The 27,799-nt window shown below is 44.5% G+C and overlaps 1 protein-coding gene across 2 annotated transcripts in view; it reads right to left on the bottom strand.

Moving 5' to 3' along the window:
* Positions 1–11,364: 11,364 nt before the first annotated feature.
* The window catches only part of TBCEL (tubulin folding cofactor E like), a 70,952-nt gene continuing 54,517 nt past the window's right edge, over positions 11,365–27,799 (bottom strand). For both annotated transcript variants that reach the window (XM_060179890.1, XM_016188368.2), the window contains one exon: positions 11,365–15,477. In XM_060179890.1, coding sequence (XP_060035873.1) covers positions 15,159–15,477 — 319 coding nt within the window. In that variant the 3' untranslated portion in view covers positions 11,365–15,158. The remainder of the gene's footprint in view (positions 15,478–27,799) is intronic.

Here is a 27,799-nt window from a genome sequence, read left to right on the forward strand (position 1 = left end):
AAGAATGCTAGCTAGCGGTGGGTAGGATGGGGGGGTAGAGGACACAGTTTCTGGTCCTGGTGCATGATGGCAGAGTAGGCCGTAGGCAGGGGTGACCGTGTTTTGCAGAAAACTGAGAAATTTTACACATGTACCAACAGCTGTATTTACTGTAAACCATAATCCCCTAAAAAAAAGTTCCCTTCACCCTTCCAAAAGCAGGGTGCTCCTGGATAGAGACTTTCTGGGGCACCACTAGAGCCCAGAGTGATGGGAAGCTTGCAGGGATGGGAATGCAGGTACTGGAGCAGAGGTGAGGCTGGACGCTGGCATGCAGTGGGCCAACAGAGGACAAAACTCTCTTTTCACACCAAGTATGGCCAGAAGGCTTATGTTGCTGAGGGGTCAAAGTGAACAAAGACATTGACAAGCTTTGCAGCTAAGCTGGGGTAGAGGTCACTTGAGCAAGTCAGTCAAGGGATTTGTTCTTTAAAGAGATGGCAGAGGGGGGCTTGATGCAGTCTCTGCCCCCAGGTTTTACCACGCCCCGTGAAATCCTAGCAGTGCCCCCTTCAACCAATCCTGCCCCCACACATCACCCCTGGTTGTTGCCCAATAGAAGCTCTCTCACTCCCCCCCCCCCCCGCCCTCTCTCTGGGCACTCTCTCTCTCTTGCCCGGTGGTCAGGTAGTGGGGACGGCCATTGTCGGCTGACTCCACGTGGCCTGAGCCACCCCCCCATCCTAATAAAGATTTGTGTACCCCACTTCTCCAGACCTCCTCTCTCTCTCTCTTCTCCGTGGCGCAGCCCGACACCTGGCCTCAACCGACAGGGGCTGCCAGAGGTGCCCTTGCTAGAGCGGATGTTAACATGTGTGAGGACTTGGCTTCAAGTCCCCTGCCCTCAGCTGCAAGAGGGAAGCTTCATGAATGGTGGAGCAGTGCTGCAGGTATCTCTCACTCTCTCTCCCTCCCCCTCTATCAAAAGGGAAAAAGAGGGCAGAGGCTGGTAAGATAGTTCACCTGGGAGAGTGTCTGCTTTCTCATGCATGAGACCCAGGTTCGAGCCTCCTTCCCCATGGCCCTGGGGGAAGCAGTGGTGCTGTGATGTCTCTTTATTTATATGGAAACAAAGTGTAGCAGAGATGGGTGTTGCTTTTTGCGGTCAAACCAATAGAAAAAGGCAGAGTTGACCTTTCATCAACTCTGATCGGAGCTGTGTTAGGTGGTTTTCCATCTGCAGTTCTGTGTTCACAGGTTCAATCAATTGCAGATATTGTTCTGTCCAATGGACACGTGAATGTTGAAGGTGGGGAATGTGAACCCCTAACAAGAGTGTATGGCAGTGAACCTCACTGTCCCTTCCCAGAAGACCTATGGCACTCAAGTGACTGGGGGAGGGGATGCCTAGACACTGTGAGGATTGTTTGTTGGGCATAGGGCTTGAGCTAACACTCATCACACAGAGCCCAAGTAATGAAAGCTCTGGCCAAGTCCAAATTAGAGTGAGTCTACAGGGGCTGCAGACTTGTGTGGATGCCATTTTATCATTATTCTATTATTTTTGTCCTGAGAGTTAACAGACTGCTGTACTTGACCTGGGGCTGGGGCTGTGGAGAGTAAGTGCTATCGTGGTCAAGAAGAAAAGTGGAAACGTCTGGCACTGCTCTCTTGACGCCAGTCAAGGCAGTAAGCAGGAGTACGGCAATCTGAAGTGGGATAGTAAGACCTAAGGTCACTAGAGCAGGGTGGGTGAGGTCCAGCTGTCTCCATCCCACTGGCCAGGATGGGCCCTGGAGCATGACCATGGGCCATAAGCTCACTCAAGCAGCGGCTTTCCTGTGCAGCTGCTGTGCTGCACAGCATCTTTGCTAGAGTTAGTTAACGTGGCTTTGGGTACATGGGTGATACAAGGACACATATTTGGCAAATGTTCCTTCCCCTGTGTGGGTCAGAAATAAGGACCAGACAGCAGTACACAGTAGAAGCCCCAGGGCTGAGGTCTGGGTCCTAGAGAGTGACACCGTGGCTCATTATGTCGGTAACATCAAGTTGCTTGGGTGCTATCAATCTGTAGTAACTAGTGGGTTAGAGGTCTAGATGGTGGAATGGAAATCGTGTAAGTGTTCAGGGCTACGACTGCAGATTGTTTTCTCTGCCTGGTTTGTGCTGGGGCTTTGAACCTGCCTGGCTCTACCACTCCCATTCTTCCCCCTCCTCCGTCCCCTAGAGGAGGGTGGGTCAGATAGAGGAGAGGCACTAATATACCACAGTGCCATACCACCATCTGTAAAGCTTCTCCTCTGAATGATGTTCCCATGTGGTGGCTGGGGGCTCAAACCCAGGTCCTCATTTGTGGCAAAGTGTGTGCTCCACCAGGTGAGTTATTTATTTTGTTGTCATTCGGGCTTTACTCTCCCAAGTTTTTGCAGAGGGAGAGGGAGAGATGGAGAGGGAGAGGGAGAGGGAGAGGGAGAGGGAGAGGGAGGAAGAGGGGGAGGGAAGAAGAGGGAGAGGGAGGAAGAGGGAGAGGGAGAGGGAGGAAGAGGGAGAGGGAGGAGGGGGAGGGGGAGAGGGGGAGGGAGGGGGAGGGAGAGGGAGAGGAAGGGAGAGGGAGAGGGCGAAGAAGAGAGAGAGAAGGAGAGAGAGAAAAGACACCACAGCAGGGAAGCTTCTTTCAGGGCAGTGAGGGTGGGGCGTGAACCTGGGCCATGTGCATGGTGAAGCAGGCCCACTACCCAGTTAGCTATTTTGCCAGACTCGAGTTATTATTTTTTTTAATCTAGTAGTCTGGCACGTGCTGGAACACTCCCTCTGAAGTAAAAGGTAATTTGCTGCATGCGCAGTCTCTTCAAATAAATACTTTTTAAGTTTCTCTGGATTCCAGAAGTCACCCAATTCCACACCAAGGAGAATTGCACCAACCCACATTCCGGGGGATGTGGAATTGAGCCAAGTTTGGCTTGGGCTGAGAGCATCAAAGAATCTGCGAGAGCTCTAGGCTGAAATGCAAGCAACCTTGCCGTGAGGCTCACATGTTCAGTATTTCCTTTGGTGCTGGAGGTGCCAGTGGTGGAAAGAAGATAAAAGTACAGCTTATTATTGCAAGCCTTGGTGTGAGGACTACACTGCAGGCCCCCTGTAGTTCTGGGGCCAGGCCAGGCCATCTGCAGCCAGAACAACAAACCTCCTAAAAGTCAGCTCCTGGCTGCAACTACATCCTGTAATGGAACACCTGACCAAGATACCAAGTTCAGAAATCCCCACTGGGGGGTTGGGCCTGGTGGCAACCATCCCGTCATTAACGCAGGTGGCTTTGATAGTCAGCTAGCGCTGAGACAGGAAGGGTAAATCTGGAGCAGATTACGTGCCTCCTGAACAGGCAGCCTGGACCCTCTGTCACCTGTCATAGCTGCTTCAGTTTCCCCACTCCTGAACTGGCCCTATTTGAAACGTGAGGTGCGCATGACAAACTGAAGTTGCAGGGAAGAGTCCACGCTTGGTATAAGGGTGGTTCACTCTGGCATGTCTGTGCCAGCCTAAGGCAGATGCTGCTGGCCTTGCACTTGACAGCTTCACTGTGGGGAGGGGTGGCCCAGAGAGACAATGATGGGGAGCCCCTTCCCAGATGCATTTTGTCCTGTACTAGATGTCAAAGGAGAAGTGTTCTGAGATTAAACGTGCACAGAATCATAGGCAGTGGTGAGTCACACAGCCAGCTGGACACGGGTCTGGAAGGGAGGGGTTGGAAAAATCAAGTGACGAGGAGGGAGGCCTGGAGTAGAGACATGCATCGACAGATGGGAATGGACATGAAATGGGAACCTCTTTGCATCATATGCTGACACCCACCAGGAAGCACCCATGACAGAAGATGGACTCAACATCCAGACAGACAGAGCGACTTGCCAGCTCATGTTGAGACAGACTTTGTCAGTGGTGGTACAATAGGCACATATGTAAGTGACCAAAGCAGCAGGGAAGGGGTGATGCACGGGCCCAATAACCCGGGTGCCCAGAGAGCTGGAGTCATCTGGTTACGTTTGACTCTGAGTATCCCACCACTCAGCAACAGCAACCAAAGCGGGGAACCCTTCCTCCCCATGCCAGTGTTCCTTGGGGAGACCAGCAGAAGGGAGGGCTGTGGGCTCAAGGGCTATTGTGTATGGGACTCAAGATGAGCACTATGGTGTCTCTTGGTCCATACTGTGACCGTGGTCAAGAAGTGTAGCAGTGGGGCTGGGTGGTGGCGCACCTGGTTGAGTGCACGTATTACAATGCACAAGGAACCGGTTTCGAGCCCCCGGTCCCCACCTGCAGGGGGAAAGCTTCATGAGTGGTGAAGCAGGGCTGCAGGTGTCTCTCTGTCTCTCTCCCTCTCTATCACTCTCTTCCCTCTTGATTTCTGGCTGTGTCAATCCAATAAATAAAGATAATAAAAATTAGTAAAAAATAAAAATAAAATAGAACAAATTAAAAAAAAGGGGTGGCACCATATGGTCACGAGGGACTCAGACTACTTGGTAACTGGGGTTTGTGGGAAAGCACTTGGGAAACCGCCGAGACCAGCGGAGGTGGGAGCTGCGTGGGAGAGAGAGAATGAAATCAAGTGAGCGGCAGTCCATTCCCCAGCCTTCTAAGTTTCCCTGTGGGAAGAGAGGTAGAGCAAAGCCCCAGAGAAGCCACTGCTGAGCCTGGGTGAGGAGCAGGGTAGACTTCAGCAAAGATGAAGCTGTACCTTCACGAAAGGAATCCTTTCTCGTCAAAAACTGTGGCTAGCCAACAGCTTCCACATCAGTGTTCGAGCTCAGGCCGTGTTCGCATGTTCCCCAATCAGTTACAGGGGTTTTGGTAAAGGTCTAGTCATTTCTACCCAATAGGGCACTGCTAACAGGACATCTGTGTTCCAGAGCCTCCTATTGGACAGGCAGGCTGTAGAAGTCTGTAGCATGATCTAATGACTCTTTTTTTATACATTTTATTTTTTTTTTACTGTTCTTTTATTTACCAGAGCACTGCTCAGCTCTGGTTTATGGTGGTGCTGGGGATTGAACCTGGGACTTTGGAGCCTCAGGCATGAGAGTCTTTTTGCATAGCCAGTATGCTGTCTACCCCCGCTGATGACTTTATCTGACCAGTGCTACTTCTTCCCCTTTTCTTTCACAGGTGTTACTCCCCACAAAGCCCTTTGCTCCCTAACTCCTTAACATCTGTCTCCCAGAGAATTGTGTCTGTGACACTGGTGTCTTGAAGACAAACCATCTCCAGCCAGTCATCCTGCTCCATTGTGTAATCTGCCATAAAGATTACAGGTATTTTTTGTGATGTGGTATTTTTTTCATCCACTTATGCACTGATTGAATGATGTTCAACCTCCTAGCTGTAGCTCAGTAAGATGATTACATCCCAGGCTATACTTACAATCTCCCTGGAAATGGTAACGTTATCCACAGCAGGCTCCTGGAGATGAGGTGATAAAGAAAGAGCAATTATGCTCCCAAAGGCTTCTCCTGAACAGGGGAGGCTTTCACAACAAAAGCACCACATCTGGAGGTCTGTTTCCTTGAAATCTTCCTTCTTGGATATCTGGTTCACTTTCATGAACTGATTCATGAAGCCTGCTAGTTTTTCATCCCTAAAAACAGAGTTTTAAAAACCTGGGTGTAGTATTTTCAAAAGCCTTCATTTGTATTAGCAACATGATTATAATCACTTAACTGCAAGCATCAGGAGTTCAGATTGTAAGACAAGTGGTTTAGAGTCCTTCTTTCTTTTTCTATTTATTTATTCCCTTTTGTTGCCCTTGTTGTTTTATTGTTGTAGTTATTGATGTCATCATTGTTGGGTAAGACAGAGAGACAGGTCTGCAGACACCTGCAGACCTGCTTCACCACCTGGGAAGCGACCCCCCTGCAGGTGGGGAGCCAGGGGCTCGAACTGGGATCCTTACGCTGGTCCTTGCGCTTTGCATCACCTGCACTTAACCTGCTGCATTACCGCCCAACTCCCTAGAGTCTGTCTTTTTAAAGAACATTATTTGCCTTTAAGAATATTTCCCTTCACGTTACCCTTATTCATTCCAGACACTTGGCTTAGACTGAGTTAATAAATATGCCTTAATTATGAGAAAAATGGCCATGTGCCTAAAAATCATGTTGAACAATCTATTTAAGTAATCAGCAAGATTTTCTAAATTTAAGATCTCAACCATAAAGATATCTCTGAAATTTAAACAAGTCCTCATACATATTTTAAAATTTATTATTATTATTATTATTAATCACCACTAGGGTTTTTGTTGGGGCTTGGTGCCTGAATTATATAAGCACTGCTCTCATGGTCCTTTCCCCCCTTCTTTTACTGGATAGATTAGAGAGAAATTGAGTGGGGAGAGGGAGATAGAGGGAGCAAGAATCCTGCAGTGCTGCTTCACCGCTAGTGAAGTTTCCCCCTGCAAGTGGGAGTCCTTGTGCACAGTGATATGTGCACTCAACTGCCTGCCCCCCCTCAAAAAATATACTTGAAATAAACTTTAGTGCCAATCTCTAGTCAAGGAGATTGTGATAGCTAATTCTAAGCAGACTAACACAACTCACAATTGGCCTTATTCTAACATTCTGTGCAGCACATTAGCGATACAGCTTTAAAAAAAAAAAGTCAAGGGGAATGGAAGAGGCAGACACATCCTATTCCTTATTCAGTAAGTAGTACTGAGTATATTCCCTAGAAGAATATTACTGGTCGGCAAGTATCAGCTTTGATTCAAGTCCTGGAGACAACAAACAGAGGATTTCAGAGCTATCAATCTATCCCTTTTCAAGGGCTCTTGGCCAAGACACTATTGTAGGTAGATAATACCTACATACATATAAATGCATATGTATATATCACCAGCTCCTACAGAGGTAAAATCTCACTTATCAATGATTATAAATGACAAGGAAAAGATGGCTCATAAGAAAGGCACCTTGCATGGCTCATGCAAGTCTGTAATGTACTGAATTCAGGTGCCTGGAGTGGCACGCCTTGTTGGTCAGAGCACTGTCTTGGTGGTGCGAATCATGAATCACATGTCAAGTTGTAGACTAGTGAAGTCTTTGACTTTACAGGGATGTGGCAAGTAATAATACTAGGGGAAAAATAGACACTTTTTCCTATATAACTCCAGTAGAAAAACAATTTGGGAGTATCTACCAAAATCACAAACACTTCAACCTCTTGATAATGCAAACTCACTTCTGGGAATGTATTCTCTAGATTTATTTAAAACATGCAAAAAATCATATGCTGTTTACTACAGCAAATTGAAAGTACTAAAGAAAAATAGAGGGCTAGGAAAAAAACAGAGGGATACTGGGAAAGCAGGGAGGAGAGAGGAAAAAGGGAGAAAAACCTCAAATGCCTACTATTAGAGTGGTGATTATTCAAACAAATTAGACAGAACATTTATCACCGGACTATTATTTAGGGGTGTACTGTAGACAAAGCTTAAAGTTATTTCCTAGGTACTGCTGAAGAGAGATTTTGAAGATACATTTTAAGCGGAAAAGGCAAAGAGCATGACGGTGTATAATCTTCTGTTATAAAAAACGGGAACAGTAAAATATAAAGTTGTATCTGCTACTATCTGTGGAATTCTAGAAAGCCCCAAGCAACTAGTAAAATAAGTTATTTAGGGGTTAGAATGGGATTCCCCAATGTATACCTTCTTTACATTGTTGGATATTTAAATTATGAATATTATTTAAAAATTTAAAAACTTAAAAATTTATTTTTGTGCAAAATTGAAATTGAAGCCAAATAACTTTCAGTTAACTAAACTAATTTATTTTGTGCTAGCTGTATTTTCTAATAGTAGAGTAAAGCTTACCTGTTTTTTTTTAACCAGACCTCTAAGTTTTGGCTATAGTGGTATTGGGGATTGAACATGGGACCTTTAGTGCCTCAAGCATGAAAGCCATTTTTCATAACCACTATGCTATCTCCCCCACCCTTTTAAAATGTATCGCTATCTATAAATCTCTATATATTTATTGCCACTAGGGTTATCACAGGAGCTCTGTGCCTGTATAATGAATCTACCACTCCCAGTGGACATTTTTTTTTTTTTTTTTGGTTTTTGTTCCTCTTTCCCTTTTTTGATGAAGATAGAAATTGAGGGAAGTGGGGAATGAGGACAGGGAGAGACACCTGCTGCAGAGCTCCTTTGTTTGTAAAGTCCCCCTCCCCAGCAGGTAGGGTCTGGGGGCCTGAACCTGGGTCCTTGAGCATGGTAATGTGTGCATTTAACTGGGTATGCTACCCTTCAAATGTATCAGCTACTTCAGGAGGGAAGCATTTTTTTTCTTTCATATTCTGTAATGTCTGCCTTAACTTAGTCCCATTCTTATTTAACACCTTAATTGTATTACTGATAGTGATTAAGAAGCATTCAAGGATGAACAGTTTATGAAAGGCTTGACAAACTGAACTAGCATTGTAGTTTTTGGCAGATCTGGGTCTTGCAGACCACAGTGAATAATATGTCTCCTTTCCTATGCGAGCAATAGTTAGATTCTTTACAAGGCACTTTTCTCTTGCCTTTTTAGGAGGGACAATAGCAGTTCCTAAAGGCAGCCTTGTCCTTGCTCAAAGTAAAACCTCTGATACAGGCTTTATAAACTTTTTAATTCTACTATAAACATCAACTCTAAGTTCACCTGAGCACTGATGTCTCCTCTATAGAAGTCCTGAAGAGCGCGACCTGTCACCTTTGGCTGTCTCCTATCCTGAAACAGAGGTTTATAGCTTTAGAATAGCCTCAGGTTAGAAGTCACAGTATCAAGTTTCTTGCAGCATATTACTAGTTTGTTATCACAAGTGTCCGATACGGCATTTCACAAGTGCCAGGAGGACAGCAGATATGTACCAACCTTCATTTCATAATTCTGCAAATGACAATTCTGCAAAGGACAGATTCCAAGTCAGATACAAGACCATCAAACACACCATTCATTCTGTTATAGAAGAAATCAATTTGGTAAATGGGTTGGAGAACATGTTGTTTTACTGAAACATAAAGACTAACAATAAAACCGGATTGTCTGTAGAGGGTTATGGGGGAAGTGGCTCACCAGGTATTACTGTCAATAACCAAAGACTGGAAGCAGTCTAAATGTCCATCAACAGATGAATATAGTTCAAGAAGTTATGGGATTATGGAGTATATACTCCATGGAATACTACTATACAATAAAAAAAAAGATGTTGTGTTCTTTAGGACAAAGTGGATGGAACTGGGAGGTGACTGTTATTTAAATAAGTAATGAGATGACAAACGACTACTGGATGGTTTTGCTCATATGTGGAATCTAGAGGAATACATAACGGGGGGGGGGGGAGGGACTGAAAAACAAAACCCAAAACCCCAGCCTCTAAGAGTTTGTGAGAGCTTCGGTGGTTACTACTGGGTGAGAGGTGAGAGTACAGAATTTTGGTAGTGGCTGTGGATTCTAACTCTACAGTACTGTAACCTACTATTAATCATACAAAAATAAAGACAATGAAACAGTATTACTGTGTAGCTGTCAAGTGCATGGATTCCATAGCTAAGATACTCGGGTATGACTCTTGGCTCTGTGGTCACTTAATCACTGTGCAGGATTTTTGGCAAGTCACCGGCCTTCCCTATGCCTCTGTTTTCTCACAGGTGAGAAGGTATTGAGCCCAGGGGGCTGCTCTGAAGATCCTATGGGTTTATTTACTATCCAGAATAGGTTAGTAAGAAACAATCATTGTTAGTGCTTGACAGAAATGTGGGAACAGAAAGTTGTAGACAGTCAGCAGCTCTTTCTGCTAGGTCTCTCTTTCCTCCTGGGTTATGAGCTGCTTACTCTCCTCTTAGTATGTGTGCCTTCAAGTAAAATGCAGGTAAACTATCCAGGTGCCTAGAGACAAAAAGCACACGTATTTCCAGCAATTCTTGTCTTACCTAATTTACGGAGGATATTAACTGCGCTATTCTCATGTAGGGCCTATATATTAGAATTAACTATTATTTAGGGCAGTGTTAAGAACTGGAAAAATGCCACTGACTGGGCAGAACAATGCTAACTGTAGTCATAAAACATGCCTAATGCTCTGTTGTTTTTTTTAGTCCAGAAGGAGATAGGTGGGAAGCTAACATTATGAATATATTTGCATGTATAATGTCCACAAATACCCTCCTTGGTAATTTGTATAGGTCAGTTTGTTAAAAAACAACAACAACAAAAAAGAGCTAAACATTCTAGTGCTATTCTCAAATATTTTATGAATTACGTTTCCTCTTGGTAATTTATTTTTCTTTCTCTCTTTTTTTTTTTGTAAAGAAATCAGAAATTTATTGTATTTGAAGGAGATCTAATATGGTATATCTTTTCTTTTACGAATTAACTCAACTCCTAATTTGTACTTAAGGACTTTAAAGTAGTTGAAATGACTTAAGCTAGTATCCATAATGACCTATATGTTCTCAAAGTTATCTGGCTAAGTAAAAGTTTGAACTTTGAAATCCTAAGTCAAACTGTTGAGAATACAAGTAATTTTTTTTTCAAGAGATGAGCTGCAAAGAGAAACGTTGACTTTAAAGGTTAACCTTCCCTACTGACAGCCATCTAATAACTGTGAAAATCACCTCACTTTTCAGCCCAATTGGTACTGGATGACTGACTTGTACTCAGAGGAGCTCACTATAAAGATTGAACACATAGAGTCTAGCACAGAAGTTAAAACTATAATTCTTTGAAAACGAATGAAAGGTAGAGATAACCTTAAATTTAAACAGATTATGCCATTCATAAGCTCTAAAGCATTGGGAAGTTAGTGGAGTCTGTCTTCTAAATACAGAAGTCAAGTTCTTGGACTCTTAAGTCTTGGTCAATTATAACAGTCCGTCAAGAAATTACTGATAAACAGGGAGAGCACAAGTGTCTGAGAGTCTAATTATTGTGTAGAATTACTTTTCACAGGAAAAAATCCTCCTTGAGTTAAGAACTGAAAAATACTTACCAGAATCAGATTATCTTTTTTTTTCTCAAAAAAGTGTTATATAAAATATCTCAAAAGGAGGTTTTTATCCTTAAAATGAGACAGTAGGACTATTAAGAGCATGACAGAAATGCAAACACTTTGCTAACACAAAAGCACGAAGACATTATCTATGACTTTTTTGGTTTTTGCAGCTTTCATTTTTCTAACTTGGACAAAACTACAGTGAATTTGTCGAAATAGTCAAAAGTTTTACCAGCCCATAGGCCAGTTCCCCAGAGGAATCAACCTCAGCACGGAAGTAGATTTTGGCTATATAAAAATAAACATACATTTTGGCCCCGCGACTCCAGGAAAAAGAAAATCAGAACACAAAGACAAAGTGGACTTGGATTTTTAATTTTTTAAAAGATCATCTCTCTATATATTAATAAAAAGTGCAAAGAATAGACCTTCATGTTTAAATTATAGTCTAAAATAAAATATATATTTCCATTAACTGCAGGAGACAACTGGCAAGTAAGAGCCTGAGAGAGTCCAGTCCCTCTCCATCACTACAGTGGACATGTATTTGAAGGAAGCACCTAGGGAAAATACATCGTCTAACACAGATAGCTTCTGGGTGTTCTTGAAAACAGTTTGTTTGCATTTTCCATCTAACATGAAACAAAGGGAAAAGTAAATTCATGAGCATGGATGACACTGCTTAGAACAATCCAGTGTTCTGCGTTCCTGTTGGACACGCGCACACACACACACACACACACACACACACACACACACACACACACACACACACACACACACGAGCATCAGCAAAAGCCGTCACCAGCTGCCTCACAGGGACCCACCAGCTCCTTGTGCAACAAGTACCCTCTGCTTATAACACTGCAGGTTTGGTGACACAGCTGAAACATCGTCTGCAGCTCAACTTGCATTTCTCCTTAAGTAAATAAAGTTTTAAAATCATAGCACAGTCGTAACAATCGGCTCTGTTATACACAGCTTGTGTTATGGGCTCATTTTTTCACTAAGAGGCTTTTAAACAAACAAACAAGGAATTATGCACTATTTGCTACTTTCTTATGTATCTGTGGCAAGGGTAGCACTAGGCTGCAGAAACTTTGGAAGCTTTTAATGAAAGAGAGAGAGAGAGAGAGAGAGAGACATAGGACCAGAACACTTGTCCTTTAGAGTCCTGTGGGACATTTCGGGGATCCCGATGCAAATATCGGTCTGCATGTAGTTTCAGCAGCTACATACCCACAGGTAGAATGATCTCTTGGCTTTGATTTGGTCTTCTGTTATTACTCCTCTCCTCTTTTATAATTGAACAGAATTTCTATTTTAGAAGGGATATGCTCTAAGCACTATGTCTGTAGCAACATATCTGTAATATTCTGCTTCCGAAGCATCAACGACGTCTCCCTGCTGAGTCTGGACCAAGTCAACATTAAAATGCACATGAGCTGCAGGAAGCAATTATGCAGAACACAGAGACTGGGGGGTGGGGGGGATGCCCTCGTCTCTCCCTGTTTAGTCCTGTGCTAAAAATACTTTTGGTTATAAGTGTCTATACAGCACCAAATTTATTTCGAAATCAGCAACTTTACTCAGTTCTGAGTGTGTGCATCCAAATAGTTCTCTCCTTGACCTCTGTTCTGTGACTCTGAAAACCCAGTAACTATATTCGATTTTACCTTCGTCAGGAATTATTTAGCAGTTATTAAAACCATCAATTACAACGCTCTAAAAAAATCCCCACATCCACTGAATTGAGAAGTTCCGCTGACATGCAGCAGTGAGAGAAGAATGACACCTGCAGCTGATGGACATCGTGCTCTGTGATAACAGGAGGAACAGGTCTCTCCTAGTAAAAAAAAAAAAGGCGTTTCATAAAACTTTTATCATATATAAAATATCTTGTTAACTATGACCATTCCACTTAGGATTAAAGTCTAACATAAGTGTTCCCTCTGCCTTCCGCTGCGGGACAGTCAGGAGTCACAGTCTTAAACACTGACAAAGCCCTGGGCTCCATTACACGGCTGCTCTCCCAAACTCATTTGCATTCATGCGCACATACACAAAGCACCTGCAGTTTTAATCTTCATGACACTGTTGCCACATACCCCCCCATCCCCCGCCACCACCACTTCCAAAACTCTTGTCAGGAGAATGTGATTGCAAAGTCATTATTCTTGTCTCTACCCAGCCTAGATCTCCACTGCTCATTTTTATGATTCTTCAAGATAAAATGTGCAGCAGGAGGAGAACAGGCCTCATTCATCTTTCTCCAACCCTTTGGTTTCCACCTTGAATGTTACAGTGAATGTAGATTTGACTCCGTAGCCTGAGTCAAAAGCTTTATGGATACTGAACCTGAAGTGCATTAAGAGAATAAACATCTGCTGCTATAGCTTAGGAAAATTTTAAAAGGAGCAGTAATAAACAAAACTCCCAGTTCATGAGAACTTCTAAGAGTCAATCTAAAATTTTTGTAAGAAATTAAAGAGTGTGTGTGTGTGTGTGTGTGTGTGTGTGTGTATGTGTGTGTTTGCGCGCGCGCACACGTGCACGCGGGGGGTTGAATCACCTAACAAAAGACACAAGGTCAAATGCACTCTGACAGCGATTACATTCTTTGAAGAATACTTCATGTGCACGCCGTCTGCCCTGGAGACACTAAGTCTTTCTCAAGCTTCCCATCTTTCACACGGGGACCAAGAGAGACACCTCTAGAAGAACAAATAAAATAGATTTCAGAGCAGGCAAGGAAGTAGCGTTTAAAGAATAGTGCTTTAAATATACTTTTGCTAAAAAAAACACACACAAAAAAACAAAAAGCCTGGGGAGGGGAGGGCAATTCTAAAGTATGGATACTTAAACAGGCAAACTTATTCTTCCATGAGGATGATTCAAGTGAAATGTAAAACAGAAAGACATGGCGGTGAGGACATCACAGAACCCCAGGGAAGAACTGGAAATCGAAGTTCTTTTAGGTTAAAATCGGCCACTTTTAATACAAAGTGCAAGAGCAAGGGCTTCCAACAATGACACCGGCAGGAAAGTCCCAGCACTCTCCCCCGTGCTCCCATCACTGTGCTGCCGCGCACCAAGGCGGAGGGAGGAAACCGCAGCAAGGCTGCGTGCTTATGAGCTGGGTTCTCAGCTCTCCTGGTCCACATTTCTTTACTCTGTTGGGCTCTTCATAAATTCAGGTCTCTTTTCCCTGTAGTTTAAAGTAGTGGAACAGACAGGAAAATGGAGAAATACATTCAATAAGCAAATTTAAGAATTCTTGAACTGGACATAATTTGTGTTCGTAGTTCATGTCACTCAAGTTGATATAATGTGTGAGGAACATCAGAACTGAGATCCTGACAGAGAGGGCAGACTGCGTCGCCCTGCTGCCAGGAGCACAGCACGTGTTCCTGACGCTTGGAGCTTATCTACTCTTCCTCAAGGTCCTAAGAGAGTATACATCCTAACTGAGTACCTGAGATCAGAATCAGGTTGTCTAAAATACTTTAAATTCTTTCTGATGGGAAACAGCAAGAAAAAAAAATGCCCATGTTGAAACATATGTTAACTATGGACAGAATTTAACTATGCAGTAAATGTGCTGATACATGAAAAGCGGAACCAAAAAAACAAAACCAGAGAAACCAAAAACCCACACAAACAAACACCAAAAACAAAAAAACAGGAAAAGGAGGAGAGGGAGGAAAAAAGGGGGACTGGGAGAGGGAAGTGTTGGTCTTTCCTATAAAGACTCCTTGTTTCCTGATTTAAATCCTATCAGAAACCCTTCTAAGGGGCTATACTGTCGATGCTCCCGTCATAGGTAGACCTACACGGTAATGATAACCAAGCCATAGACAAAACCCAGGGGAGTCGGTGATTTCTTAGTCATCTTCCATGGGGGAGGGCACAAGGACTTGAGATGTGGTCAGTTCTGCTGGCTGAGCAGAAAAAAAAATCTGTGGTAGAAAATACCAAACATGTCCCCTTCCCATTCCAGGGGAAAAATATACAACACCCCCCCTTCCCCGCCTCATAAACCTAAGCAAAACAAAACAAAAACAACCTCTCCCTCTCCTAAAGAAAATGACACTGGAAACAAACGCCCTGCAAGAAGTCCCTGTGTGTCCTTACAAGGCGGGTAGAGGTTACTTTGTTTTGGATTCCACATAAATTTTATCTCCATCCCTAATGCCAAAGGAATGCAGTGCCCGAGAGCTGTACTTCATTTCCTCTGGGCCAAAGGGAGCTTCGTGGTCAAAATGGTAGAGAAGCATGTTGCTTGTCGGTAACTGCACAAGAGTTTTTAATTGTTTCTTTAGTTCTGCAACGGTTTGGTCCAGCCGAATGCTCACTTCTTCCACCTGATCATTAAAGTGGACTTCGACTTTGGCACTGCTCTGGGGTCGTAGGTCCACTTCTGCCAAAGGCTCCAACTTCCCATATTTTGTGATCAGTTCATGATACCTGGAGGGATGAGCAGAGAGTGTCAGCTCTAGCTACTACCACACAGCTATGCACTTGTTCACAACTACCCGGAAACTAAATGTATCCCCAGCATCTTTCTAATATCCTGTACTTCTTCCCTCTGTTCCCTCATTCTTTCAACACCCTACCCCATCTATCTCACAGATGACCACTATGAAATTTGCCATCTGATATGGCTGCCTTGTTGAGACCACAGGAAAACTACATTCCTGTGGAGGTAGGGTTGCCCACAAAGAGGTCACCAGGTCTGCTGTTAGTCATCACACAGACACAGACGCAGAGAGGAAAGCAGCTGCTCCACAGATAACAGAGGAGCATTATAACACCGCGAACACTTGCTTTCGTGGGTCCACTGTCAAGAAGGGCAGATAGCTAGTTGCGAGTTTCTTGGTATCAGGGAGATGGCAGTGGATCAGTAGTTCTGAGTCTGGGAGAAGACATGACTTATACACAAAAAATATGTAGTTATATGATTCCTGTAACCCAACTTATTCAGTGATGTCTTGCTTGAATGTTCAAGCCTAGTCTTGTCTATAATACAAGGAATCTGTGAAAGAGTCAAGAATACATTTTTGTTTTTTTAAAAAGTGATACATGAGGGTCACATTTTCTTTCATAAATAGAAGGTGGAGTAAGGAGCAAAAGATAGTAGGAGAAAAGTGATTGGATAAAAGTGAGGTCCACATGGTTAGGCCTCCTCATTTGGAGAAGTCTATCTCCACTGACAGCGCTGGACTAGAGAACTGAGGTCTGGTTTTACTGAGGAAGCTGAGCGGTTTCCTACCAATCAGAGGGGCAAATGCAGACAAGTTGTGGTATTATCTTAACTATAACAGAGATACTCTGAGGTCAATTCAGGCTCCAAGCATAACGACCACATAAGATTGCTCTACTGCCATGCCCACGCACTCTGGCTTTACCTCAGGCAAATCATGTTCTAACCAGGCTGGGAGGCACGTGAGCAGCATGTGTGGCTGGGGATGGAGGCCATCAACTCCATCGGGGAGCAGCAGGGTGTGGGAGAACAGCAGGGACCCTGGAGGCAGAAGATCAGACTGCACAGCACCCACTCGGCCCTAATATTAGCTGTAAGACCTGGCAACTCAATCCTTTTGCAGACCAATTTCCTCATTCATCAGACTGGGGTAGGAAGTTCTAGTCTACCTACTGATAACTACTGATGTGCAAGGTCTTTGTAAAAACTCAGATTGTACACATTAAAATATTGACATTCCACTCAAGCTGCTCTGGAGCTCACATTATTAAAAGACACAGACTTCTTAAGAAATCCACCCCTTGGAAATCAGGCAGTAGCACAGCGGGTTAAGCACAGGTGGTACAAAGAAATCCACCCCTGAAGGGGGTTGGGTGGTAGCGCAGTGGGTTAAGTGGTGCATGTGGTGCAAAGTACAAGGATCGGCGTAAGGGTCCTGGTTTGAGCCCCCGGCTCCCCACCTGCAGGGGAGTCACTTCACAGGTGAAGCAGGTCTGCAGGTGTCTGTCTTTCTCTCCCCATCTGTCTTCCCCTCCTCTCTCCATTTCTCTCTGTCCTATCCAACAACGAATGACATCATCAACAACAATAATAACCACAACAAGGTTACAACAACAAGGGCAACAAAAGGGGGCAACACAAAGGCCTCCAGGAGCAGTGGATTCATGGTGCAGGCGCTGAGCCCCAGCAGTAACCCTGGAGGCAAAAGAAAAAAACAAGAAACCCACCCCTGGCATCTACTGAGGTGGATCTTTATGGAAAAGGTGGCAGTGAGCTGAAACAGATATTATTAGATCATCTTCTCTCAGGACTTGAGTCTAAAATAGTATTTTTAAAAAGAGTAAAAACAGGATAAAAGAAAAGAGGGAATAGCTTTATTGCCACAGTCTCATCAAAGGAGCCAAAAGCTCTAAACTATGTGGTTGAACCCCAAGAGGCCTTTACAGAGACGGAAAATTAGGAGACAAACTCCTGAGTTTACTGGAGAAAACTCTCCGGTTCTGTGAAAACTGGGTTGAGGCAGGCAGCTGGTCAGTTGGGAGAGAGACTCCGGGTGCACCACATGGACCAGAGGAGAGAGAGACTCCGGGTGCACCACATGGACCAGAGGAGAGAGAGACTCCGGGCGCACCACATGGACCAGAGGAGAGAGAGACTCCGGGTGCACCACATGGACCAGAGGAGAGAGAGACTCCGGGTGCACCACATGGACCAGAGGAGAGAGAGACTCCGGGTGCACCACATGGACCAGAGGAGAGAGAGACTCCGGGCGCACCACATGGACCAGAGGAGAGAGACAGACTCCGGGTGCACCACATGGACCAGAGGAGAGAGAGACTCCGGGTGCACCACATGGACCAGAGGAGAGAGACAGACTCCGGGTGCACCACATGGACCAGAGGAGAGAGAGAGACTCCGGGTGCACCACATGGACCAGAGGAGAGAGAGACTCCGGGCGCACCACATGGACCAGAGGAGAGAGACAGACTCCGGGCGCACCACATGGACCAGAGGAGAGAGAGACTCCGGGTGCACCACATGGACCAGAGGAGAGAGAGACTCCGGGTGCACCACATGGACCAGAGGAGAGAGAGACTCCGGGCGCACCACATGGACCAGAGGAGAGAGACAGACTCCGGGTGCACCACATGGACCAGAGGAGAGAGAGACTCCGGGTGCACCACATGGACCAGAGGAGAGAGACAGACTCCGGGTGCACCACATGGACCAGAGGAGAGAGAGAGACTCCGGGTGCACCACATGGACCAGAGGAGAGAGAGACTCCGGGCGCACCACATGGACCAGAGGAGAGAGACAGACTCCGGGCGCACCACATGGACCAGAGGAGAGAGAGACTCCGGGCGCACCACATGGACCAGAGGAGAGAGAGACTCCGGGTGCACCACATGGACCAGAGGAGAGAGAGACTCCGGGCGCACCACATGGACCAGAGGAGAGACAGACTCCGGGTGCACCACATGGACCAGAGGAGAGAGAGAGACTCCGGGCGCACCACATGGACCAGAGGAGAGAGACAGACTCCGGGCGCACCACATGGACCAGAGGAGAGACAGACTCCGGGTGCACCACATGGACCAGAGGAGAGAGAGACTCCGGGTGCACCACATGGACCAGAGGAGAGAGAGACTCCGGGTGCACCACATGGACCAGAAGTCTCCACACCCCACTGTCTCAATGCCAGGACCTTCCTAAAGATGAACAGATAGGAGAAAAAGGCTCTGCAAACAAATACCCTCAGTCCTAGAACTTGGGAGTTCCCAAGGTCCCAAACTGTCAAGGTGGACTGTTTCAGTCCATCTTCTAAAATATGCCCTCAAGTCAGTGACACTAGGTTATGATGCTGGAACAGAATCTCAGAAAAGCCAGGAGAGGCCAGGGGGTTCAGATAAAGGTGGGGCCGAATTCCAGCCATGGTTTCCCTCTACACTACAGAACAGTAGACAGAATTGTAACACTTGACTCTCAAACTGTTGAGGAGAGGCAAAAGAAGCAATGGAAAAGGGGTCAAGAAAAGTGTCAACGGGGGACTGGGTGGTGGCACACCTGGCTGAGCGCACGTTACAGTGCTCAAGGACCCGGGTTTGAGCCCCCGGCCCCCACCTGCAGAGGGAAATCTTTGCAAGTGGTGAAGCAGGGCTGCAGGCGTCTCTCTTTCTCTCTCCCTCTGTATCTCCCCTACCCTCTCGGTTTTTGGCTGTCTCCATTAAATAAATAAAGATAATAATAAAAAAGTGTCATCATACTATGCCTCAATGAAGAGATAATCTGGAGTGGTCTGGGAGATGGTGTAGTACATAAAGCATTGGACTCTCAAGCAGAAGGTCCCGAGTTCAATCCCTGGCAGCACATGTACCAAAGTGATACCTGGTTCTTTCTCTCCCCTCCTATCTTTCTCATTACTAAATAAATAAAATCTTTTTTTAAAAAAGGAGAGATAATCTGGAAAAAGACGCCTATTTATATAAAGTTTACATAAACGAGAAGACAAGACACAAAATGGAAACACAGCAATACTGTCGCAGAAGGAGTAAGAGGCAGACTACCTTTCTTCTAGTTTTCCTGATCTTAGTAAATGGTACCAGGAACCATCTCACTATTGTAGCCGGAAAGCAGTCACCCTAATTTCTTCCTCGTTCTCCTCCCCACTTCCACTTTATTAACTGTCACGTCCAACTAGTTCTATTCCTACAAGTCCTACAGGTCTATCTGCATCTATCCTGCCCAATTGTCACTGTCCCTTGTAATCTGGATTTGTCACAGCTTTCTGTGGATGTCTGAGCTGAAGGAGCACCCCTGTATCTCTCCAGTCTCCTCCCAGGATGTTCTCCTGTACGTAAAGATTAAGAAGGTAAAACCTACATTTCTCAGTCTTTTTTAGATGGAATTTAGCTTCTATTAGTCACATTCAATGACACCATCACCTACCCAGGAGAGACAGTGACCAGGTCTAGTGGACATAGTTTTGGTTGCTGCTTCCTACTTAACCAGACAGTGGTTTAAACAGCATGTTCTGGGAAGGGCTGAGGGGTGGCACACCTGTTTTGAGTGCATGTTACCACACGCAAAGACCTGGGTTCAAGCGCCCTGCCCCTACCTGCAAGGGGAAAGCTTCACAAGAAGTGAAGCAGGGCTGCAGGTGTCTCTCTATCTTTCTCCCTATCTCCACTCTCCCTCTCAATTTCTGGCTATCTCTATCCAAAATAAAATAAGAAATAAAAACATTAAACAATACACCACATTCTGGGAGCCAAGGCTCAATGATCCAGCACCACGGACAGCAGCTTCCCGAGCAGCCACTTCACAGAGTCTAGCGGAGGAGGTAGCAGTGTCCTTGGTGGACCAGTTCTATGATGCGGTGCCAAAAGGAATCCAAAGGCTACAGCCCTTACAAAGGTTTTGTAAGCACTTATTCCCTGTACCACAGCTGACTTCTCTTAAAATGTGGTTTATGTTACCTATAATTGAATTCCAAATGATATTCCTTGGTGTTGTTTCCAGACACTCGGGGTAGCCCTAATTCTTAACTATTCACAGCCAGAGTGACTGTGATACAACACACACTGTGACCAGAGAGACTTTTCACTGGATCATGTGTGTGCGCAGCCATGGGTGAGATCCAGGCGCCAGCCCCCAGACCACATGGGAGGGCCATGTACCAGCCAGCGAGAACTCCAATGCTGGGGTATCTTTCCCTCTGTCTCCATCTCTGTTTCTGAATGAAAAACTTTGCCCAGGAGTGATGAAATTATCCATGGGTGAGGCCCTGACCCCACAAAGAAGTTACACCCACACACACCCCCACACACATTTGACCTTATCACTTTTCTACTTAAAATCACATAAATCCTCACCAGAATCAAGCCATACCTCTTTAAAATGATTGTGGTAGGCAGGATTTTGCCCCCTCCTGCCCACCCCATGATCGTCATCCCTGTAGTTATTCTCAAAATTGTATCACGTTATATAGCACAACTGACACTAAGCTAACCAATCATAAAAGCCCTAAAAGAAGCTCTCTCCAGCTAGCAGAAGCAAATGTCAAAAGGAGTTCACACATGAGAAAGTCTGGACAAGCAAGACATTGCTGGGTGGAAGCCCCATGCTGGTGGGGTCCATGTGGGAAGCATGGGAAGGAACAGAATTCCATTATTCTGAATAAGCAGGTGATTCTGCTCTGGAAACCCTAGTAAGGAACACAGCCCCCCCCCCCCCCCCCTTCCTGGATTCTGGCCCTGTGAAACCCTAAGCATAAAGCCCTACAATCATGCTGGGCCTAGAATTCTGACATGATACTTACCTGGTTACTTTGAGGATTACCATTAATAGATATGGGAAGACAATTCTAAGCATTCCTAGACATATAAGGTAACTAACAAAATCATGCCATGGATGACGATGACACTGTCAGCAGAGGCAGGTGGTGGCGGGGGACACGTCTCATCTGTTTACTATTGCTTACCTTATTATAGGGCAATCAGTAAATAGAAGAAGTCATAATTTAACAAAATTCCCAGTAATTTCAAAAGTCTCCCAAACAATATATACATACCACCATGACAAACTACCCTGCAATCAAAAAGACGGTAGTGTGTCCGCTGGGACAAAATGGATGGAACTGGAGGGGATAATGCCCAGTGAAATAAGTAGAGAGTTAAAAGACAACTACCATATAAGAGTGATGGTTTCACTCATTTGTGGAATCTAGAGTATACTCATGAACTTGGAAAAAAAAAAAAAGGAAGGAAACTGTTTCTAAGACTTGTGAGAACTCTGGTGGTTCTCTTTGGAAGGTCAGCGGGTAGGGACACAGAGCTCTGGTGATGAGTGTGGTGTGGAACTAGACACTGTGATCCTACAAGCTTGTGACCTACTATTAATCACAAATAAAAAATTCCCCCAAATCAGACATTTTATCCATATTCAAAAGAGCATGCAAACTGAACTATATCCTGAGCTTGTACCTGAACTGTATGAGCTCTTAGTAGCATCAGCCTCCAAAGTTATAGTCATAAGAGGTAAATGGCTTCTGATGACTAAGTGTTCTTCAAAACTAATGATCTCAAATCACTTTCCACCGTCAGTAGCCCCATCTACTTACTTAAAATAACCTGACTATTTAATATTTCTAAGCTTCACTTCTACAGAGGGCAATGCTTTAAGTCTAGCTTGAAGATAATACAAAAATATGTACTGTAATAGTCAAATGCTAAATTGTAGCACAATACTGCATGAAGTTTTGAACTCCACTCTACCACGGCCTTCAAACACAAAATGACCAATCACAAGAGAAGTAAATTTTACTATGCACAGCACAAAGGACAGTGTGACCACATGCACAACTGAGAATGTGAGTTGCAACCTTGCAAAAAACACTGCCCACAGGCAAACTGGTATTGTGCTTTTCTTCCTGTTCCTATTAAATAAAAACACCCACTGGGAGAAAAGCCTCTTTCAACCAGAAGGGCATCTGAAATCACAAGCCACTGAAATCAGGCTCCCAGGAGAGTGGGGCCGAAGGTGGCACTGGCACGGAGGGGGATGGTGGGTGCAGCATCCTGGGAGCAGGCAGGGCAGCTCCCCTCTAATGCACACAGGCCTGTCTGCACAAAGTGGGGGCTCTTGGTCCATGGCACACCTGCTGGGAGTGATGGACAAGAACAGATTCTCACAGTGGGAAGGGAAGGCTGGGAGAACCACACCCCTTTCTCCTCACTGCCCATCTCCACTCAAACCCAAGGCAGAGAGACGTATTCAATCACAACTCAGTCACAGGCGGGTGACTGTAGAATAAATGACAACCCGGCATACCACCTGAGAAAGACTACAGGTTCCAAACTTAAATCTTAGTCTGAGGACGGATTTATGATAAAGCCTAATGCCCAAAGATGGACAAAATCAAAAGATAAACTCATTATTAGCTCTGAATAGCCTTATAAACTATCTGCTAAAAACCACAAACATTATATGTTTCACATGATTTTTAGGAATTGGAAAATGAAAGCAGGTCTACAAACTAGAATTGAGGGGCTTTTAGGCAGCAGAAAGCTTCACATTTGGATCATAGTTTCTACTCTGTAAAAGCAGCAGAATTTGTGACTCTCAAGGAGTATCCTAGATAAAAGTCATGGAATTCACAGCTTATGTAGGTCCTGTGCCACAGCAGGACTAAAAAGATCCCAGAGGTGATCTATTTATTTCAGTGCTCAAAGGAGTACTCATAGGTTACCTGTGTGTAACAGTGTGCGTGCGTGCGTGTGTGTGTGTGTGTGTGTGTGGGTGTGTGTGTGTGTCTTACTGGGGCCTTGCAAATACATAATCTTACTGCCTTGGATCAACTTTTTCTGCCCAGATAGACAGGTAGATGGACAGGCACAGAAGGAGAGTCATTACAGCACCAGAGCTTCTCCAGTGTCGTCATAGCAACCCCATGTGGTGCAGAGCCTCAAACATGGGCTTCACACAAGGCCAGGCCCTACTCAGTAAGCTCTTTCTCGAGCTCACAATTCTGTTGCCCTCTTGTTCCTCACATGCAAAGCTATAATGAATCCACTGATGTCATTACTAAAAATAAAGTGATCTGACTCCAAAATACATCTTTTTTTTTTTTTTTTCCTCCAGGGTTATTGCTGGGCTCGGTGCCTGCACCACGAATCCACCGCTCCTGGAGGCCATTTTTTCCCCCTTTTGTCGCCCTTGTTGTTGTAGCCTCGTTGTGGTTATTATTATTGCCCTTGTTGACGCTATTCGTTGTTGGATAGGACAGAGAGAAATGGAGAGAGGAGGGGAAGACAGAGTGGGGGAGAGAAAGATAGACACCTGCAGACCTGCTTCACCGCCTGTGAAGCGACTCCCCTGCAGGTGGGGAGCCGGGGGCTCGAACCGGGATCCTTACGCCGGTCTTTGCACTTTGCGCCACATGCGCTTAACCCACTGTGCCACCGCCCGACCCCCAAAATACATCTTTTTAAAAAATACATCTTTATTATGTACACCTCTCTTTTGAAGGATGTAGCATATAAAACTTGAAAAAAAAAAAAAAGAACCCTTGATGTTTCGCTGCCTGAGCCAAATCACTGGCATATAAACAGAAGAAAAACATTGACTTAGCTTAGTTTGTTTCCAAAGGTGTTACAAAGGCTCAAAAATATATTCCAAATACCTGCTTGCTGTTCTTTGATCTCTCTTGCTTTATTAAGCCTTCTCCCATTTTGATGTGAAATCATATTGTGGCTTAGGACAGAAATCTTGCTGACCTTCTATCGATTAGGATTTTATACTCTACTGAAACAGCTTTTTCAAGCTGAGCAATGAGCTACTTATTTATTAAAACACAGAGGTAGAAAGGACCTTAGAGCTGACTGATTTCCTGTTTTACAGACTATATCATCAAGGCCCATTTTGGGGAGACTAAAGTCTAGTAGCTAGTGGGTGGCAGGGAGCAGCAGACCTCAGGGCCCGTTCTGAGATCATCACTGTTTCTTAGTTCTTATTACCTTAATGGTCTGCGATAATGAATACTGTTTTAGAGACCCTCTTCTCTTCTACCTTCAAATAACCCCTTTCAATCTCTCTTTATGGGTGCTCTTTTCCTCTCTTGACCATCTACACTTGGAGTAGTTCTCAACATACATGCTTGGTGTTTTTGTTGTTTGTTTGTTTTGCTTTATTTCTCCCCTTTTCTTTTCCTGATCTTCCATCTCAAATCTCATTCCTAGCTTAAACCAGATGATTCCCACCTGTACCCCTCAACTACCTGTATCTCACCTAGACCCAAAGTTATTCTCACCTTTCACACATAACAAACTATTTTGAACTGAACTTAGTACTTTCCATATAGTTTCTATCATGGTTTAAAATTTTGTTTCAACTGTTTCTTAAATGCAAGTCTTGTGAAATTTACTCAGTAAGTGGATAAGTAAAATACGGCCTATTCATATGATAGAATATCATTTCGCAGTAGAAGGAATGATTTTTCAATTACATTTGTCAACAAGATTAGGTCTTTGGTCAAAATGGCTCCATACTTCACTTTTTATTGCACTTTTGCTCCCAATAGAAGGTAAAAGAAATGGGAAAGGCATAAAAGGATAAATTCCAAAAAGACATAGTCTAGACTCACACACACACACACACACACACGCACGCACGCACGCACGCACGCACGCACACACACACGCACGTACGGACCCTACCTGGAACAGAAACTGAATACAAACACAAAGCACACAACTGAAACCACAGGACCACTAGGCTCCAAATCCACAGCAGGTAGTAGCAATCAAGAGTTCAGATCCTGGGGGCCAGGTGGTAATGCAGCAGGTTAAGCACATGTGGCACGAAGCATAAGGACTGGTGTAAGGATCCCGGTTCAAGTCCCTAGATCCCCACCTATGTGGGGGGGATGTTACTTCACAGGCAGTGAAGCAGGTCTGCAGGTGTCTGTCTTTTTTTTTTAATTTTTAATTAATTGATTAATTATTTATTTAATCTTTTTGTTTCCCTTGTTGTTTTAGGTGAAAGCATCTGTCTGAAAAAACATGCTCAAGAAAGTTCAAAGGCTATGGACCCAGTTGGTAACATATCCACACTGGAATCAGCAGGCCAGTGGCTACAGACCTACCATATGTGATATGTGGTGCCTACAAATCATGCAGCAGTAAGAAGGCACAGACCACCGATATACTTAACAATGTGGATGCATCTCCAGGGAACTGTGCTAGGTAGAGACATGCAATCCTTAACAGTTATATACTGTGTGCTACTATTCATGTAACCATTTTGAAGTGACAAAGCTCTAGATATGAACTTAGTGGTTGCTAGGGGATAGAGACAGGAGTGGGGGAGCTGGCAGGGAGTTAAGTAATTTATAAAAGGCAACTAGAGAGGTCTTTGTGGTGTGGAACTGCCAGTACTATGACAATGCTGATGGATACATAGACTCAGACATGCGGTAAAGTGTACACACACACACACACACACACACACACACACACACAAATGTGTCCAAGTAAAAGTGGAGAAATCTAAATAAAATCAATGTACTGTATCAACATTAGCATCCTGATTGTGACACTGTACTACAGTTCTGCAAGATAATTGGGGGGGGGAGTCTTACACAGGATATAGCTGGACTGTTTCTTATAAGAGCATGTGGATGTATGATTATTTCAATAAAATGTTCAAGAAAGAGATATGCCATACTTCCATTTAAGTAACATTCTGGAAAAGTCAAAATTATGGGAGCAGAAAATAGATGGACAGTTGTCAGAGAGTAGGAGTCACAGTAAGGGCTGAAAAACACAAGCACATTATTTGGGGTTGGGGATAGAACTGTTAGTGATTCTGAATGTGTTGGTGCTTACATATCTGGAACACTTTTCAAAACACAGAAATGTACGCTTAAAAAGACAACCCCACCAATGTGTCCTAAAGCTCCAATTCCCCAGAACCCCGCCCCACTAGGAAAAGAGAGAGACAGGTTGGCAGTATGGATCGACCTGTCAACGCCCATGTTCAGCGGGGAAGCAATTCCAGAAGCCAGACCTCCCACCTTCTGCATCCCACAATGACCTTGGGTCCATACTCCCAGAGGGATAAAGAATAGGAAAGCTATCAGGGGAGGGGATGGGACATGGAGTTCTGCTGGTGGGAATTGTGTGGAATTGTACCCCTCTTATCCTATGGTTTTTGTCAGTGTTTCCTTTTTATAAATAAAAATTTTTAAAAAGTGTAACTCAGGGGGCTGGGTGGTAGTGCACTGGGTTAAGTGCAAATGGTGTGAAGTTCAAGGACCCACACAAGTATTCCCAGTTCGAGTCCCCAGCTCCCCACATGCAGGGGAGTTGCTTCACAAGCTCCCCTTTTCTCTCAATTTCTTTCTGTCCTATCCAACAACAGCAGCAGCAACAACAAAAACAACGAAAAAAAGATGGTTTCCGGGAGCAGTGGATTTGTAGTGCTGGCACTGAGCCCCAGCGATAACCCTGGCGGAAAACAAACAAACAAACAAACAAACAAACGGAACTCATACTCTATTTTAATTGTATCTCAACAGACCTGGTTTCAAACAAAGGACACCAAAAGGTAAACTGAAAGATAAATATAGAAGAAAAGATGAAGCAAAAAGGAAAAGGCAGAAATGATCATTGCTAGGAACGAAAAAGGAGATGAAGACCAGGTGGTGGGTGGCACACCCAGTGGAGTACACATGTCTTCATGCATGAGTTCCTAGGTTCAAGACCCAGGTCCTCCCTCACCTGCAGGTGGAAAACCTCAGGAGTGGTGGAGCAGTGCTACCCCTGCTTGCCCTTCTGCCTGCGTGTCCGTCTCTCCCTCTCCCTTTACCCTTCCCCCGGCTTCTGTCTCTGTTTCATCCTCTATCAAGAGGGGGGAAAAGACCAGCAGGGGCGTTGGAGTTGTAATGTAGCCACTGTGCCCCAGCAACAACCCGGCTGGCAAAAACAAAAACAAAAACCAAGAAAGAAGATGAATATGAATATGGTGGGATTTTGAAATGCTCACAAGCATCCTTCATTATGGAATGGATCTACTGTCAAGTGAAAAAGACGAGATGTGGCATGAATTACATTATTTTTTAATCATTTGTGTACCAAAAATTACGCAACGAGTAGCAATAAAAATCACATCGTGAAACTGGTATCATTAGTCACTGAGTGACTGCCAAGGATAAAAGTGAAAAGAATTGCTTTTTGGTTAATATCTTTTAAAATGTTGCCACTTGGGTTCAATATGAGTCCAATAAAAATTATTTACAGATGATTGTCC

The sequence above is a fragment of the Erinaceus europaeus genome, chromosome 20 (assembly GCF_950295315.1).
Source record: "Erinaceus europaeus chromosome 20, mEriEur2.1, whole genome shotgun sequence".
In the NCBI taxonomy this organism is placed as follows: domain Eukaryota; kingdom Metazoa; phylum Chordata; class Mammalia; order Eulipotyphla; family Erinaceidae; genus Erinaceus; species Erinaceus europaeus.